Here is a 12,683-nt window from a genome sequence, read left to right as displayed (position 1 = left end):
GCACTTCAAGAAGATTCCTTGCTCAGTTTATCCCTTTAAAGCTCCCTTCACCTCCACATTAGGTGGCTCTGAGTAGAGTGGAGGATGCTGTACACGTGAAGCAAAAGGGTCCGTGTGAAACATAGTCTGTGAGTTTAATGATAAACGCTTCAAAGTCATTTTTGGAAGTCCTATCCCCAGAAAAGAACATAATCACAGATGGTTTTTAGCTTTTATCTCGTTCATCCATTTCTCTTTTTTTCTGGTTTCAGTGGACAAGGCTCCTGCAATATTTGTCTCTTCTCCACGCTGACTCCTGGATGACCTTTGAGTTGGTTCAGGAGACATCACTGATGTTAGATCAGGGGTTGGGATCGGGAGGTCAGGGGTCATAAGGGCCATGTCGGAGAACTAGCGACTGAGGGGGAGCTGAGGCAGCGACATGGCCTGATGAGAGAGACTCTGAGAGGTCAGGACAGAGAAGGGATGACCTGGGGAGCAAATCATAAAAAACACACAAGATTAAAAAAAAAAAAAGCAAAATGTGTGTCTTACAAAGCTCCCATACTTTAAAAAGTCAAAACAAATACTAAAGATGATGTGCCTATTTACACCACAGTAAATCATAACTCACTGTCAATGTACCCATGAAGGGCCACCATGCGCGCTCGCTCGGGACTGCCAAACGGAGAGTAATGCAGCTCATCGGGCAGAGATGAGGGTATCCTGGACTGAGGATGACCTTGAGGAGCCCCGCTGTGCTGGGGCGTGTGCTTTTTATGTCTTGCTCTGCAGTTTTGAAACCACACCTATGAAGATGCAATGTAACCAGACATCATGTGGCTATATTCTTAAAGTTTGTTTTTTCAGTGGCATGTATTTAAAACAACTGTAAGAATGTGTTTCGTTAGTTTAGCATTTTAACATTTTATTATATTGACGTCATCCATTCATGCTTTTTATACACACTGCTCACCTGTATGACTCTTCTGCTTAGCCCTGTCATGTCGGCTAGTTTCTGTAGCGTCTGGGCATCCGGATTGTTGTCCTGAGCAAACTGTGCCTGCATGATCTGCACAATGAGACAAAATATTAGGCACTATGTCAGGGCTTTGGCACAGTAAATCAACGTCATGCACTTCGGTGTTGCTGAGTGCGTTTCTCACCTGCAGCTGTTCTGCGGTGAAAGATGTCCGTGCTCTTTTGGCTGGTTTGGGTTGACTGTCTTGTTCTGTTGGAACTGCTCCCTCTAATGTGATGCCATTGCCTAAAAAACACACACACACACATGCCAGAGACAAGTCAGATAATAGTTCAGTGATAAATAAAGTGACTATAGATGTCAGGAGACATCCTGTGACACTCTGTGTCTCCTGACATCTATAGTCATTTATTTATCAGTCTACAGGACATGAAAAATTTATCATAAAGGGACCTCAGGAGTTTTGATGCCCCAGCAGGGACCCAAATTTGAGAGCCGTGGCCTACTTTTGAGCTCTTGCAGCATAGCATGCTAATTCTGTAGGTATTTCCGGTTTCAGAAAATTAACAGATATCAATAATTTGAAATAGTTACAACAAGGAATAATTCAACCAGACAATAAATTTGCTGAAAAGCACAGCTTCAGATATATCTTGTCATCTACCCAACCACTCACCGCTCTCAGCTGCTCGTTTGAGGTTCTCCACCATGGTGTCGTAGTGGATTCGGCACAAGACCTTCTCCTCCACCAAACCAAACTCTTCTCCCGTGGACAGCTGCCTCTTACACGAGTAGCAGGCAAAACATGCCAAGTGGTATGCGTTTCCCCTTGCACGCCGCACCCAGTCGCTGGCGTATATCTGCCGCCCGCAGCGGGCACACTTAGTACCAAACCTACTGTGAGGGGGAGAAGGAGAGAGCAGCAGAATGAGGAATGATGGGTAAAAAAAGACACTTTGGAAAGATAAAATAGTTGCAGAACAGAAAATGAAACATACACAGTGACTTCATTTTCTTTGAGAATATTTTCTTGAAGTGAAGTTTGGCATGATTTTTTTTTTTTTATTTCTGGCAAAGCTCAGAAGCTTTAAAGGAAACCTTGGAGGAGGAGGATATGGCTTTCAGAAAAGACTCCTGAGTGCGGCTGCAAGCTGAGCCTTGAATGCAAACAAACCAACACCTGCAATTTCCTGACTGATGCATGAAGCCCCTGACACATATATACACACACACAAAAACACACATAAGCCAGGTTGGCTTTAAACACAGTGGAAGATGAAGTAAAACCCAGATGACATCATTCTAGATCGCCTTCGCTGTAACTGATAGCAACAGCGAGGTTGGCGGTGAATAAACCCAAACCACCTGACTTGCTGTTACGGATGGGTGGTCGGTGGGAGAGAGAAAGAGGATCAAAGATGTAAGGCTAGAAATGCTTCAAGACAATTCCTCATTAGCAAGAAATAAGATAGCTGAACATCTGCTTAGTTTAACTGTTTTAAATGAGGGGGATAAAACAGGACACGGTGGTCAAAGAAGAAATAAAGGCTGCTGTAGATTTATGACTAATCCCATGAAAAGGCCATCCTATCCCATATGTTGGTGGCCATTCTTTTAAAAAGAAAAAATGTAAATCCCAAATATTAAAAAAGTATTTTCAAATTTATTAGTGCATTAGTAATATGTGTGTAGAAATGAGTCAAATTGAGCTGCAGCACTTGTGCCTTATGAAATAAGATATATCAGACTTAGGCAATACAGATGATACTTGTTTAGGGGAAAAATGTCGAATATCTCATATCCCTTCGCGAGATTGTGTTTACTGAGCAGCTGGGTCCGTGGAGTATCCAAATAAATCTCCATTTTATTGCAACAGAAATATTATAGATGTTCCCTGTTTTGCACAAGAATAAAAAGATATTAAGCGCCTCATTTGAAGGACCCATTATGGGTTTTAATGGGTATCAAACGCTTTAGGTTGGAGATGGTTATGGTTATGTTAAGAGCCATTGTTGGGGTCGGCAGCTGCCAATTCTGCTGGAGGAGGCCAGATTTGTAAGCAGCCTGAAAGAAAGTGCTTCTTCAAGGATAAAACTGGCAGGGAAGGGGGTGGGGGTAAACATGCGCAGTGTGCTGCACTGTACAGCCGGATTTGTGTACGTTCATCAGCCGTGCTCACCCCGATATTTCGCTCGCTGCTCCATACACAGCCACAAACATGAGCCATATTTAGAGTCAGAGGTCAGTGGAGCTGGCGGAGGGCAGGGAGCCGGAAAAGAACAGTCATGGAGAGAGAGAGAGAGAGGACGTAAGTGACTGAGACAGGGAGTCGTAGGGCTGGGGGGAAATGGCAAAGTGGAGAGCGGCAGCGGCGGAGAGAGCGAGCAAAGAGAGCTGGGGGTGCAGAGGAGCACAAGGGCTGCCAAGTGAGTGGGTTTGGCAGCGTATGCGTGCACTCAAGTCCACTCTATCTAGGATGAAAGCATACTAAGGCCCTGACATCTCACAAGCTTGTAACCCTCCTTATGTGCATGAGCTTGTTTGCCAGAAGTCACTTTTATGCATGTAGTGTGGTGCAGACTATTTATGGGGCGTCATTAGGCGACTACTGTTTGAAGGTCAGCCTAGTTTTTATCATCACGGGTCAACAAATTATATAGAATATCACAACAAATGCAAAAAATAGTATTCTTCAAGGGGGAAAAAAGCGGTGCGACTGTAACAGTGAGTCCTTGTGATGACCTTCAAGGAAAATTGGCTGGCATGGCACCCACTAAGGGCTTAAGTTGTCTCTGATATGTTCAGATTTAACCAAACAACCTCTTATGCGCCATTAAAGCCGCTCCGGGAGACAAATGGACTGCGCGGCTCACTGTACGGTATCCTTTCAGACTGTTACAGAGAAGTCGGGCCTGTTTCTACAGTAAAGAGGAAAACATTGTGGAACGTTGCAGCTAATGCAGCATGACAGCTTGTCAGTTTCATGGTCCGAGACAGAACCCAGAAAAAGCTGCAAACCATCCCTTGTTTTAACCCCCTCCTCCTCTTCTGTCTTCCTCCCTTCCCTCCTACTTCTGCACCCATACTTTTTCTGTATCTTATTTTCCCTTTGCACCAAAAACTTGATGTTTATTTTGGATCCGTGTCAATCCTCGCAGCCCTTATATCACTCACCGCAAAACTTCCTTTCCCCCTCAGACTTCTCCTATTTGCTCCCCTTATTCTGTCTAATTTTTACTGTTTTTTTTATACGGTAATTCACCTGCTGCTGAAAGAGGGGCCTGAGGAGGTACACGTTTTTTGGATTATTTATGATGTGCTCTGAGAACATGCTAATCTCTATTAGATTTGTCCTGAGAGAGGCTGTGCGGTTTGTGTGCGAGAGGTTCACATTAGGCTGACAGGATTCTGAGCTGAGAAAAAGAGGGGAAATGTTTCATATGCTTTACGTCTTTTAACAGGTTTTAATAGATCAGGGTTTTATGGATAAACCCTGCAGAAAATACAAGTCCTTGACACTCTCATCCGCTGCTCTTTTAGCCTGCAGTAACTAGGAATACGGGCAGTTTTCTTTGCAACAGCCAATCTGATTTTCGGCATGAATAATCTAGTGCAGCGCTTTAACCGAGCAGCGTAACACTGTGTGTCACAGATGTCTTATTATAATTTTAATTCATTCGCTTCTTGATAAAAATCTCTGTAGCTGCTGCTCTCCTTTGTTGCTATGGAGACCTAATCAGCTAACCAGAGGTGGGTGGTTGATGAATAATTATTATTGCAAAAAAAAAAGATAAAAATTCAAGCACACACACACGCACAAAGAGACGTGCACACATCCACATGTGCTCACATCTCACCCACGAAGTTCATTACATACGTGGACTCTGGTTACAGTGTCAGTGTCACAGGGTGCCCCTGATTAGGGCAACTTCCTGTGTGGCCTGCAGCTCACGGACGCGGATGGGGTTTCTATGGGGCGAGGCGAGGGAGGGCTGCAAGGAGGCGAGGGGAGGAGGCTGATAAAGAAATGGTTTGCGTATGTGTGTGTGTTTGAGAGAGAGAGAGAGAGAGAAAGCAAGCCCCCGAGGCCTGACATGGGTTTGAGAGGCACAGCGGGGGCTCTGTCCTGCACCCCTATAACGCTGACATCGCCCCCACCCAACCTCTGCATACACATACACACGTATATGGAGGGAAACCCACTCTGATTTCCTGCTATTACGCCCCATTAAAGCAGCTGTCAGTCCAAAGCCAGATGAGAGGCTGACACAGATGAGGAAATATCTCCAGAGGTTTGAAAGCAGCCCAAAGGATCTGGACTTGCAGCGGTGTTTAGCCTAGTTTAAATCTGGCCTAAACCCAGATTACAGTTTATATTTACAGAAGTAACCATTGCACAGGCCCCAGCCCTGCAGCAAAGCTTCAATGCAGCATTTTTTAAAATAGCATCACATTCTCAGAGTGACTTATTAGGACATCGAATCCAAAACTACTGATGTTATTGTGCAAAAGAGGGATTTCGTCCACATATTGTAACCATACTCACTATTCTTTTCTTGCAGTAGTTTTTAATCTGCGTATCTGCAGTATGAACTCTTTTATGACTATGCTTGTCATCTCTGTCTTTAGAGTCATAGTTCTGTACAGCAGATAGACGACAAATGTGAGGTAAACTGTGTTTTATGGAGCAGTTTAGGTCTTTTGACCAGTTTTTAAACTTCTAAATTTAGGAAATTAGTTGCTTTGCATTTTGTGAAAATAACTATGTTTTTTCATATAAAACATCTGTGCAGAAAAACCCTTTTCATTCACACTATTTATTAAAAAACGTTTTAAACAAAATTAGGAAAAATAACAAGAGTAATAATAAGTTTTATTTTAGGGGGAAATGTGTCAGTTTATGTGACAGTTTAATTTAGACCCCCAGTTTCTATGAATTAAATATTTTCTTATTTCTGTGCATTTAAATAATTAATTAACAACCATATAGGTTTAAAAATGCCACTTAACTACATCTATGACCAAATTAACCAGAAAGAGGCCCTAAGTGACCCTCATTATACAAACAAACGAATTTCATTTTTACCCAGAAATCAACCACTACAGAGCAAAGAAAACTAAATTAGCACAATAATGACAAATGGTTTTTAATATTTGGGGCTAAAATACTGCAGTAATTCTGAAAAGAGATTATATTATATTACTGAGGTCTTCGGCGTCTGATTATGTACATTTGTCGCCACTTTCTGGCCTTTAAAACACTAAAGAGTAAGTGACTAAATATTTGTCAGATGCCTTGATGATTAAAAGAAATAATAACTGCCGCAGTGTTGCACTTCTCCGATGATGGGATGACGCAACATTGCCGAGGTTTTCTCTGTTTTAATTCGTTGGTGCACAGAGGAGAAAGAGAAGCAATCTGATGAAAGACAACTCTACCAACAAGTGACAATATAGTTTAAAACAATCAAGTGCTTAAAACTCTTTGACTGTAAGAGAGCTTAAACTGTTTTATTCATTACCATCTGAGATCTGATACTATGACGTATTTAAGCGTCCACATTTAAAAAGCATTTCTGAGTCTCTCAGCGAGCAGTGAGCAGTGTGGAGGTAAATTCTGAGGGAGCATTGGGTGGGTGGGTAAAAGAGGTGGGTTGGTAAAATATTATGGTGCGGCAGAGCAAACACAAAAGTCTCCATTTTGGGGGAAAAAGGAGCAAAATGACTGGCAGCTGCTAGACATGCATAAATAAACAGAGATCTGTGTGTGTTGGTGAGCAGTGTGTGTGTGTGAGTAGGTGGATTATGTGTGCAGGTGTGTGCATTGGGCATTTCTGCTAATGCCCATTTAAAAGTTTCACATTTGTGTTTTTATGTTTCTTATTACATGTTTGTCCTTGTGCAGGTATCTGTCTCAGGGTGTGTTTTCAGTTTGGACATAAGCCACATTCACACGAGTTACATGCTGACCAGGCACTCGGGGCGGTCTAATTGCTGGTCTGGAGGCCTGAGGGTCTGGGGTGGGGGGGACAACTAATTGCTGGTGATTATAAACCTCAGAGCAGTGACTTGGTGTCAGATTTTGATCAGACAAACACCAACGCTCACTTGCAGCTCCATGCACTCACACACACACACACACACACACACAGAGCGGTAAGCACAAATTGGCACACGTGTCCATACGATTAATACACCAGCTCCAGGCTACTGAACAGAAATTTACCATACTGATGCTGCTGTGAACCCCTTTTAACCCTGTACTACCACACACACACAGGCCTGCACACATTTTTATACTTTCCTCTTGCTTTTTGGCACTCACAAAAACACACAAAAAGGGAGTAGAAATCTGAGTCAAAACAACAGACAGGTTTTCTTAGTCCAGCTTGTATTGTAATAAAATTGTACAAAATTTGCCTATGCATTCATGGCATGTTGTATACAGACTGTATACAATTTTATTTTGTATTATTTTAGATATATTATCATACCTCTTTGTTATCTTTCTTGACAGTGACAGAGATATTTAATTTTTTAGGTTTACTTAACAATCGCTATTGGGGTTTTTATTATTATTGTTATTAGGCTTGATTCACTAATTGAAATTATATTTGCTTTTTAAAAATGAGACATATCCTTTTATTATAGAATAGAATAGATATTAGGCATTTCCTTTTTTGCACTTAAACTCTGTTTGTCTATAGGGACCGACTAAATCCGGACAGCTACACACTCAAACTGGCATTTCCGCTAATTTCCGTTTACATCACGTGTCCCTGTCAGGGTGTTAAAACTGTTATCCGCGCGCATCGTGGCACGTGGTGTGTTAATTTTGTACCTCATTCAAGACTGCGTCATGAGAAAATGATTTCACCAGCTTTTAGGCACTAAATGCTGGAGAAAGGATCCAATGATCGGGCAGTTGCAAAACACAAAAACACGCCCAGCCAGTCTGGCACAGTGCACTGGAAATGCATAAATAAGCGAAAAGAAACTAAAGTGTGCTAACTTTAATTTGCCTTTTAAGATCTGATATGATCAAAGCGGTAAAGAGAAGCTGGTCAGAACAAGGTCAAATGCGTTTTTCTTTAAATAGCGTAAAACCTACATAGCCACAACATTTTAAACACTTTAGGGAAATTTTCCCAGAGTGCAGCACTCCAGTGTTTTTCCTTTTATAGGCCTAGCTGCTGAAAATGTCGCGTTTTTTGGATAGCCATAACAAAACTGTGAATCTTTCAGCCCTTCGCTGTAGGAAAAAGCTTTTATTTTGTTACACACTTTCAGGTTTTGAAAAGGCCTTTCAAGAACATATGAGGCAACCCACATGCATACGTTTCAAAGGTTAAGCGTGCGTGTGTGAGTGCGTGCACGTGTGTGCGACAGAGAGAGAGAGAGCTGTGCTGGCAGAGGGGCGGACGTGGTATTTTGAAAACACGGCCATAAACTTACCCTACCTGAAATAATCCATTTTACAGAAGATCTCTTTGTTTTTGATGTAGCAGCTGCTGTGCTGACGTAGTGACGTCCTGCACACTGAGCACTCCAGACAGCGCACGTGCCAAATCAGGTTGTTCACCTGCAAAGAGACACCAAGCGTGTCAAACACACACAAACTGATGATATAAGGCCGCATTAAGGACTTAGGGTGTCTGCTGTGGTGAGTAATGACTCTGTCACACTGTGGAACACTGACGTGATGCAGCAGCATGCGTTATGAACGCGCCTGCGCAAATCCGACCGATCGTGAGCTTATTTTGAATGTTTATGAGAGATATAAATAAAGTTTTTTTTAAACTATTTTTTAAAAATTTATTTGTACTCACTATTCTAACTGAATAAATAAAATGCAAAAAACTCTAAATAATAATAAAAAAAAAAAGCCTCACAGTTTTGAGCCATTTATGAATATAGTGCTGAAACTAAGCTGTGCAGCTTATCACAGACGTTCGTGTATTTTAGTAATATACTTTTTAGGAGGGTTTTTTTGCTTGTTTGTTTTTGTCCTAAAACATATTTTATTGGCAATTAAAATATTATATGAAATATTAAGGCATCAACCGATATTTTCTGTGACTGGGCGATTTTTTTATTCGTTAAACAGCACTATAATCTTTTAGGAAATCAATAATTTAAAAAAGGTCAAAACAAATTTAAAAAAATATACTTTTGCAAGCTTACAGGCAGCAAAGCCATCCGGCTTGTCTATTTATTCATACTGAGAGAGTTAAAGGAGGCTGCCAAAAACACTTGCCTTAATGTTATATTTATATTTATATCTATAACTTTAAATGATTATTAGTATTTATTATTATTATTTGCCCTAATAAATATATTTTTCGTTGATGAATTTGAGTTTTTTTAATTATTATTTTGAATACAGTGTTAAATAATCAGTCCCGACATTTAACATCATGAGAAAAAATTTTTTTTTTTTAAAACAACAGGCTAAATAAAGAAGACAAACAATTGTTGCACACAAAAGATTTTAATTGTTTAGTTTTTGAGATCGTATAAATTAAATCTATCCAGAGAATTTACAACATGTAGACAAAATGCCTTCAATAGATTATTGCAGATAATTGCAGATAAACTAATAGATCTGGACATGAAAAATACAATAAAATAAAATAAAAATTTCAGTGTGACTAATTTATTATAATAGCCTAAACATTTAATTTAAGCCCAGATATTAAATATTTAAATAAAAAAACCTCCTTTGCCTTATCTGTCCCGCGGATGGAGAACAAAGTAGGCAGATAACGAACTAATGATCTTCACACTTCCTGACACACACACACACACACACGGCCGCGCGCGCACTAGTGAAGATTGTTTGGGGTTGGAAACACACGAGCGCACGCGACAAAAGCAGGGCGTCCTGGCTGTGAAACAGCAAAAGAACCAAAACATTCCTGTTGTGACTGTCTGCGGTCTCTCAAACACAGAGCGCCGTTTAATCTCTGTTTCCTGAAATGTTACGGTGGCGATAACATCGCTGAGATTTAGAAACAAATCGCCTCTTGTGTCTTTTCCTGTTTTCCTAGTTGGCTACAAGATAATAAAAGTTTTAAGTAAGTCAGGCAGCTGCTTCAAATATCATTGCAACCTTTTTTTTTTCTTTTTTTTCTTTTCGTCTGTTTTCAGTTTGAAGTTGTATTTATTTATTTATTTGTTTGTTTTGCCTTCAAATCTCCAAATTGCGTTAAATTCCGTGCAAACTTACGGCGGGCCTGCCATATCCAAAAATAAGAGCAGAGTCAGCACAGCATCCTACTTCATTAGCTCCCGATTGCCTTGTGTAGACGAACTATTTCTGTCTGTTAATGTAAAAAGGAAAACAAAAAGTCCTCTCACCTTCAGCAAGTATCTGTCCAGGATCTCCAGACCGCAGCTGGCGCACAGGTTCTTCCCGGTGGACGGCACCGAGCTGGTGGTGGAGGTCGGCGAGCACACGGAGGGGGTGGACGGAGTGCTGGGGGAAGAGCGGGTGTCCTCCCGCTCCATGTTGGACCGCTGGGATTCTCCGTCCGAGTGAGACTGCAAGAGGGCATCAGCAGAGCTCAGCACTGACACACACACACACACACCGATCATCCTCATCAGAGCACTGACAGTTTTCAGATGTCGCCATTTTTTTTACCATGTATTTGCACTGCAGTGCGCGCATAATTCACAAATTTAACCTGATCTGTGATCCCGTTTCGCCAGCGTGAATGCGCGTGGGCCAAACGGTCATCCGCTGCACGCTATCGGCGCACTGAAAGAGCCTTTTTTTAAACATATATGTTTTAAAGCATAAACGGGCAATAAAGCTCTCACCATTGGTGTGTGCTTAGAGTCCACACTGCAGCGCGAGGCTCCCGGTGTGCTCTGGTGCTCGGTGGAGATCACCTACAAGAAAACGATCAGTGAGCGGCAGGTCTTCATCACTTTCTCCGTCTCATCATCAGTTGAGCCGAGCAATCCTCGGGGTACATTTGCGGACAGCTCTCCGAGGTTACTCCTATATAAAGTAGACCTGACAATAAACCCCCGGTTAAACCTGTTTAAAAGCCCCCCTGTAACAAAAGGCAGTGTTTTAATGAAGCTATCTCAAATTGGATTGATTTGTTCCCCCTGCCCTTAACCCATGCCTCTCAGAATAATAGCATTTTCTTCGCAATCCAGGACACGAGACTGGAGGATGGGGAGTGGGGTGTGGGTGTGTGGGGGGGTGGGGGGGACTACCTGTAATTACAAATAGTTGAAACGCTGGGGGGATAAGAGGGACACGGAGTGTCAATTTCAACTGTCAATCAGGGGGGAAAAAGGCAACGGGTCACCCAAAGAATTGCAAATTTGATTTTTAATGGCTGTAATTAAAATCTAATTCTCTTCACGCGAATTGGCAGCGCTCGAGAGGCTCACGGACAGCAAATCACGCCATTCATACGCAGAAGAAGCGCGTGCAGCTGATCTCCATACACACACACGAAACATGATTCTTGTGAGATCACGGAGAGACAAAAAACAAAATCCCCGCACGATCCCCCCCCCGGGGGGGCTGCCGAATAAACTGCGCGCTTCTGCCGTCCGTCCCGTTCAGTGAGAGGAGAAACTGGCATGTTGAAAATATCCCACAGTAAAACTAGAGCCTAGTATAGCATCCGCACTGCACATTTGACTAGCTGCAAGTGGAGTCATTTTAAACCATTTTTTAAAAGGCCCAAATATTGCGTTTCCAGAGTGTCAGTACCTGCTTTGTTGGGATTCCTTCGGACAGAATTTTATTTCCCTCTGAAAGAGGGGACAACACTTCATTTTTCCAGTACATGAACCCCTGGAGTCTCGCAGTGTTTCCAGAGTCTGGGATCAGGAGAATAGTCGGCGATGGGCGTGAAAAAAGAAAAGAAAAAGAAAACAAAAAAGTAAAAGATGGGGAAAAAACAGTTATATCCGTACCATGAATGAACTGTGGCGCGCACTTTTGTTTTTTTTTAAAAAATGTCTCTCTTTAAAACACGAACACGGTCTGTCACGGCAGTGATGCAGCCACGCAGCGCCGGAGAGTTTTGCTTGCTGCTCCTCACAACAGATTTCTTACGTTTCCCTCTCTCTCTGTCGTCTTCTTCTCTCTTTTCCTTTTCTGATCGGGGGTCCGACCACAGGAAGTGAATCAAGTCGAGGCGCCTTGTAAAAACTCCCCCCCAAAAGAAAAGCTCTTGAAGTTCAGCAGAGACTTGCGGGGCTGCACAGGCGAGCGGAGAACCTGAGTGTCTCTGCAGAGCTGCAGTGAAAGTTTGTGCGAGACTCTGGCCTGCCTTATAGTTAAAGAAGGGGGAGGGCGAGGAAAGAGTTTCATGTGCGTGAGAAGGCTGGACGCGCAGTTTGGAATAGTTCTGATTCCTCAAAGCTCTGCTGGTGGATGTTTGATATCTCAGACATTTATAGCAGCAGAGGGGGAAAAAAGAAAATTATAGTTGTTTATATGATTGTCATTTATTTGCTACTGGAAACATACAGCTGGCGTTGACCGCGGACAACAATGCGGCAATTAACGCACAAGTTTGCGCGTGAAAACCAAAGTTTTTGTTATATAAACGCTGATTGTTGTGCATATGCGGATAAAACCATACGTATATTCTTATTACTAATTTATAAAAAAGAAAAAATAGTCATTATTAAAAACACAGAACACAATTTTGAGACTGAATTTAGTTCAACTCCATAATTCTAT

General features: G+C 42.0%; 2 protein-coding genes across 5 annotated transcripts in view; one reads left to right on the top strand and one right to left on the bottom strand.

Annotated features, from left to right (window-relative positions):
* Positions 1-12,683, top strand: part of morn5 (MORN repeat containing 5) — a 38,375-nt gene that overhangs the window by 13,777 nt on the left and 11,915 nt on the right. The window contains exon 6 of one of the 2 annotated variants that reach the window (XM_039614446.1): positions 252-438. The exons of the other annotated variant lie outside the window; for it this stretch is intronic. Within the exon in view, the coding sequence (XP_039470380.1) occupies positions 252-292 (41 nt within the window). The 3' untranslated portion in view covers positions 293-438. Of the gene's footprint in view, positions 1-251; positions 439-12,683 lie in introns of those variants that run through there. 2 annotated transcript variants of the gene reach the window in all.
* On the bottom strand, positions 333-12,221 carry lhx6a (LIM homeobox 6a). Of its 3 annotated transcripts, none has more exons than XM_031758789.2 (9): positions 11,703-12,221; positions 10,787-10,858; positions 10,322-10,504; positions 8,422-8,543; positions 1,638-1,855; positions 1,146-1,246; positions 956-1,051; positions 614-788; positions 333-470 (listed from the first exon to the last, which is right to left on the bottom strand). In XM_031758789.2, exons 1-9 carry the CDS (start codon positions 11,778-11,780, stop codon positions 391-393), a joined length of 1,125 nt encoding a protein of 374 aa, XP_031614649.1. In that variant the 5' UTR covers positions 11,781-12,221; the 3' UTR covers positions 333-390. The 3 variants fall into 3 exon arrangements, with proteins under 3 accessions (XP_031614649.1, XP_039470378.1, XP_039470379.1); XM_039614444.1 differs by having other exon boundaries at positions 1,638-1,858; positions 11,703-11,812; XM_039614445.1 differs by lacking the exon at positions 333-470 and having other exon boundaries at positions 626-768; positions 1,638-1,858.

This window comes from Oreochromis aureus, linkage group 7 (genome assembly GCF_013358895.1).
Source record: "Oreochromis aureus strain Israel breed Guangdong linkage group 7, ZZ_aureus, whole genome shotgun sequence".
Taxonomy (NCBI): Eukaryota; Metazoa; Chordata; class Actinopteri; order Cichliformes; family Cichlidae; genus Oreochromis; species Oreochromis aureus.
Note: the sequence above shows the minus strand (reverse complement) of the source record. Positions and strands in the feature narration are given on the sequence as shown.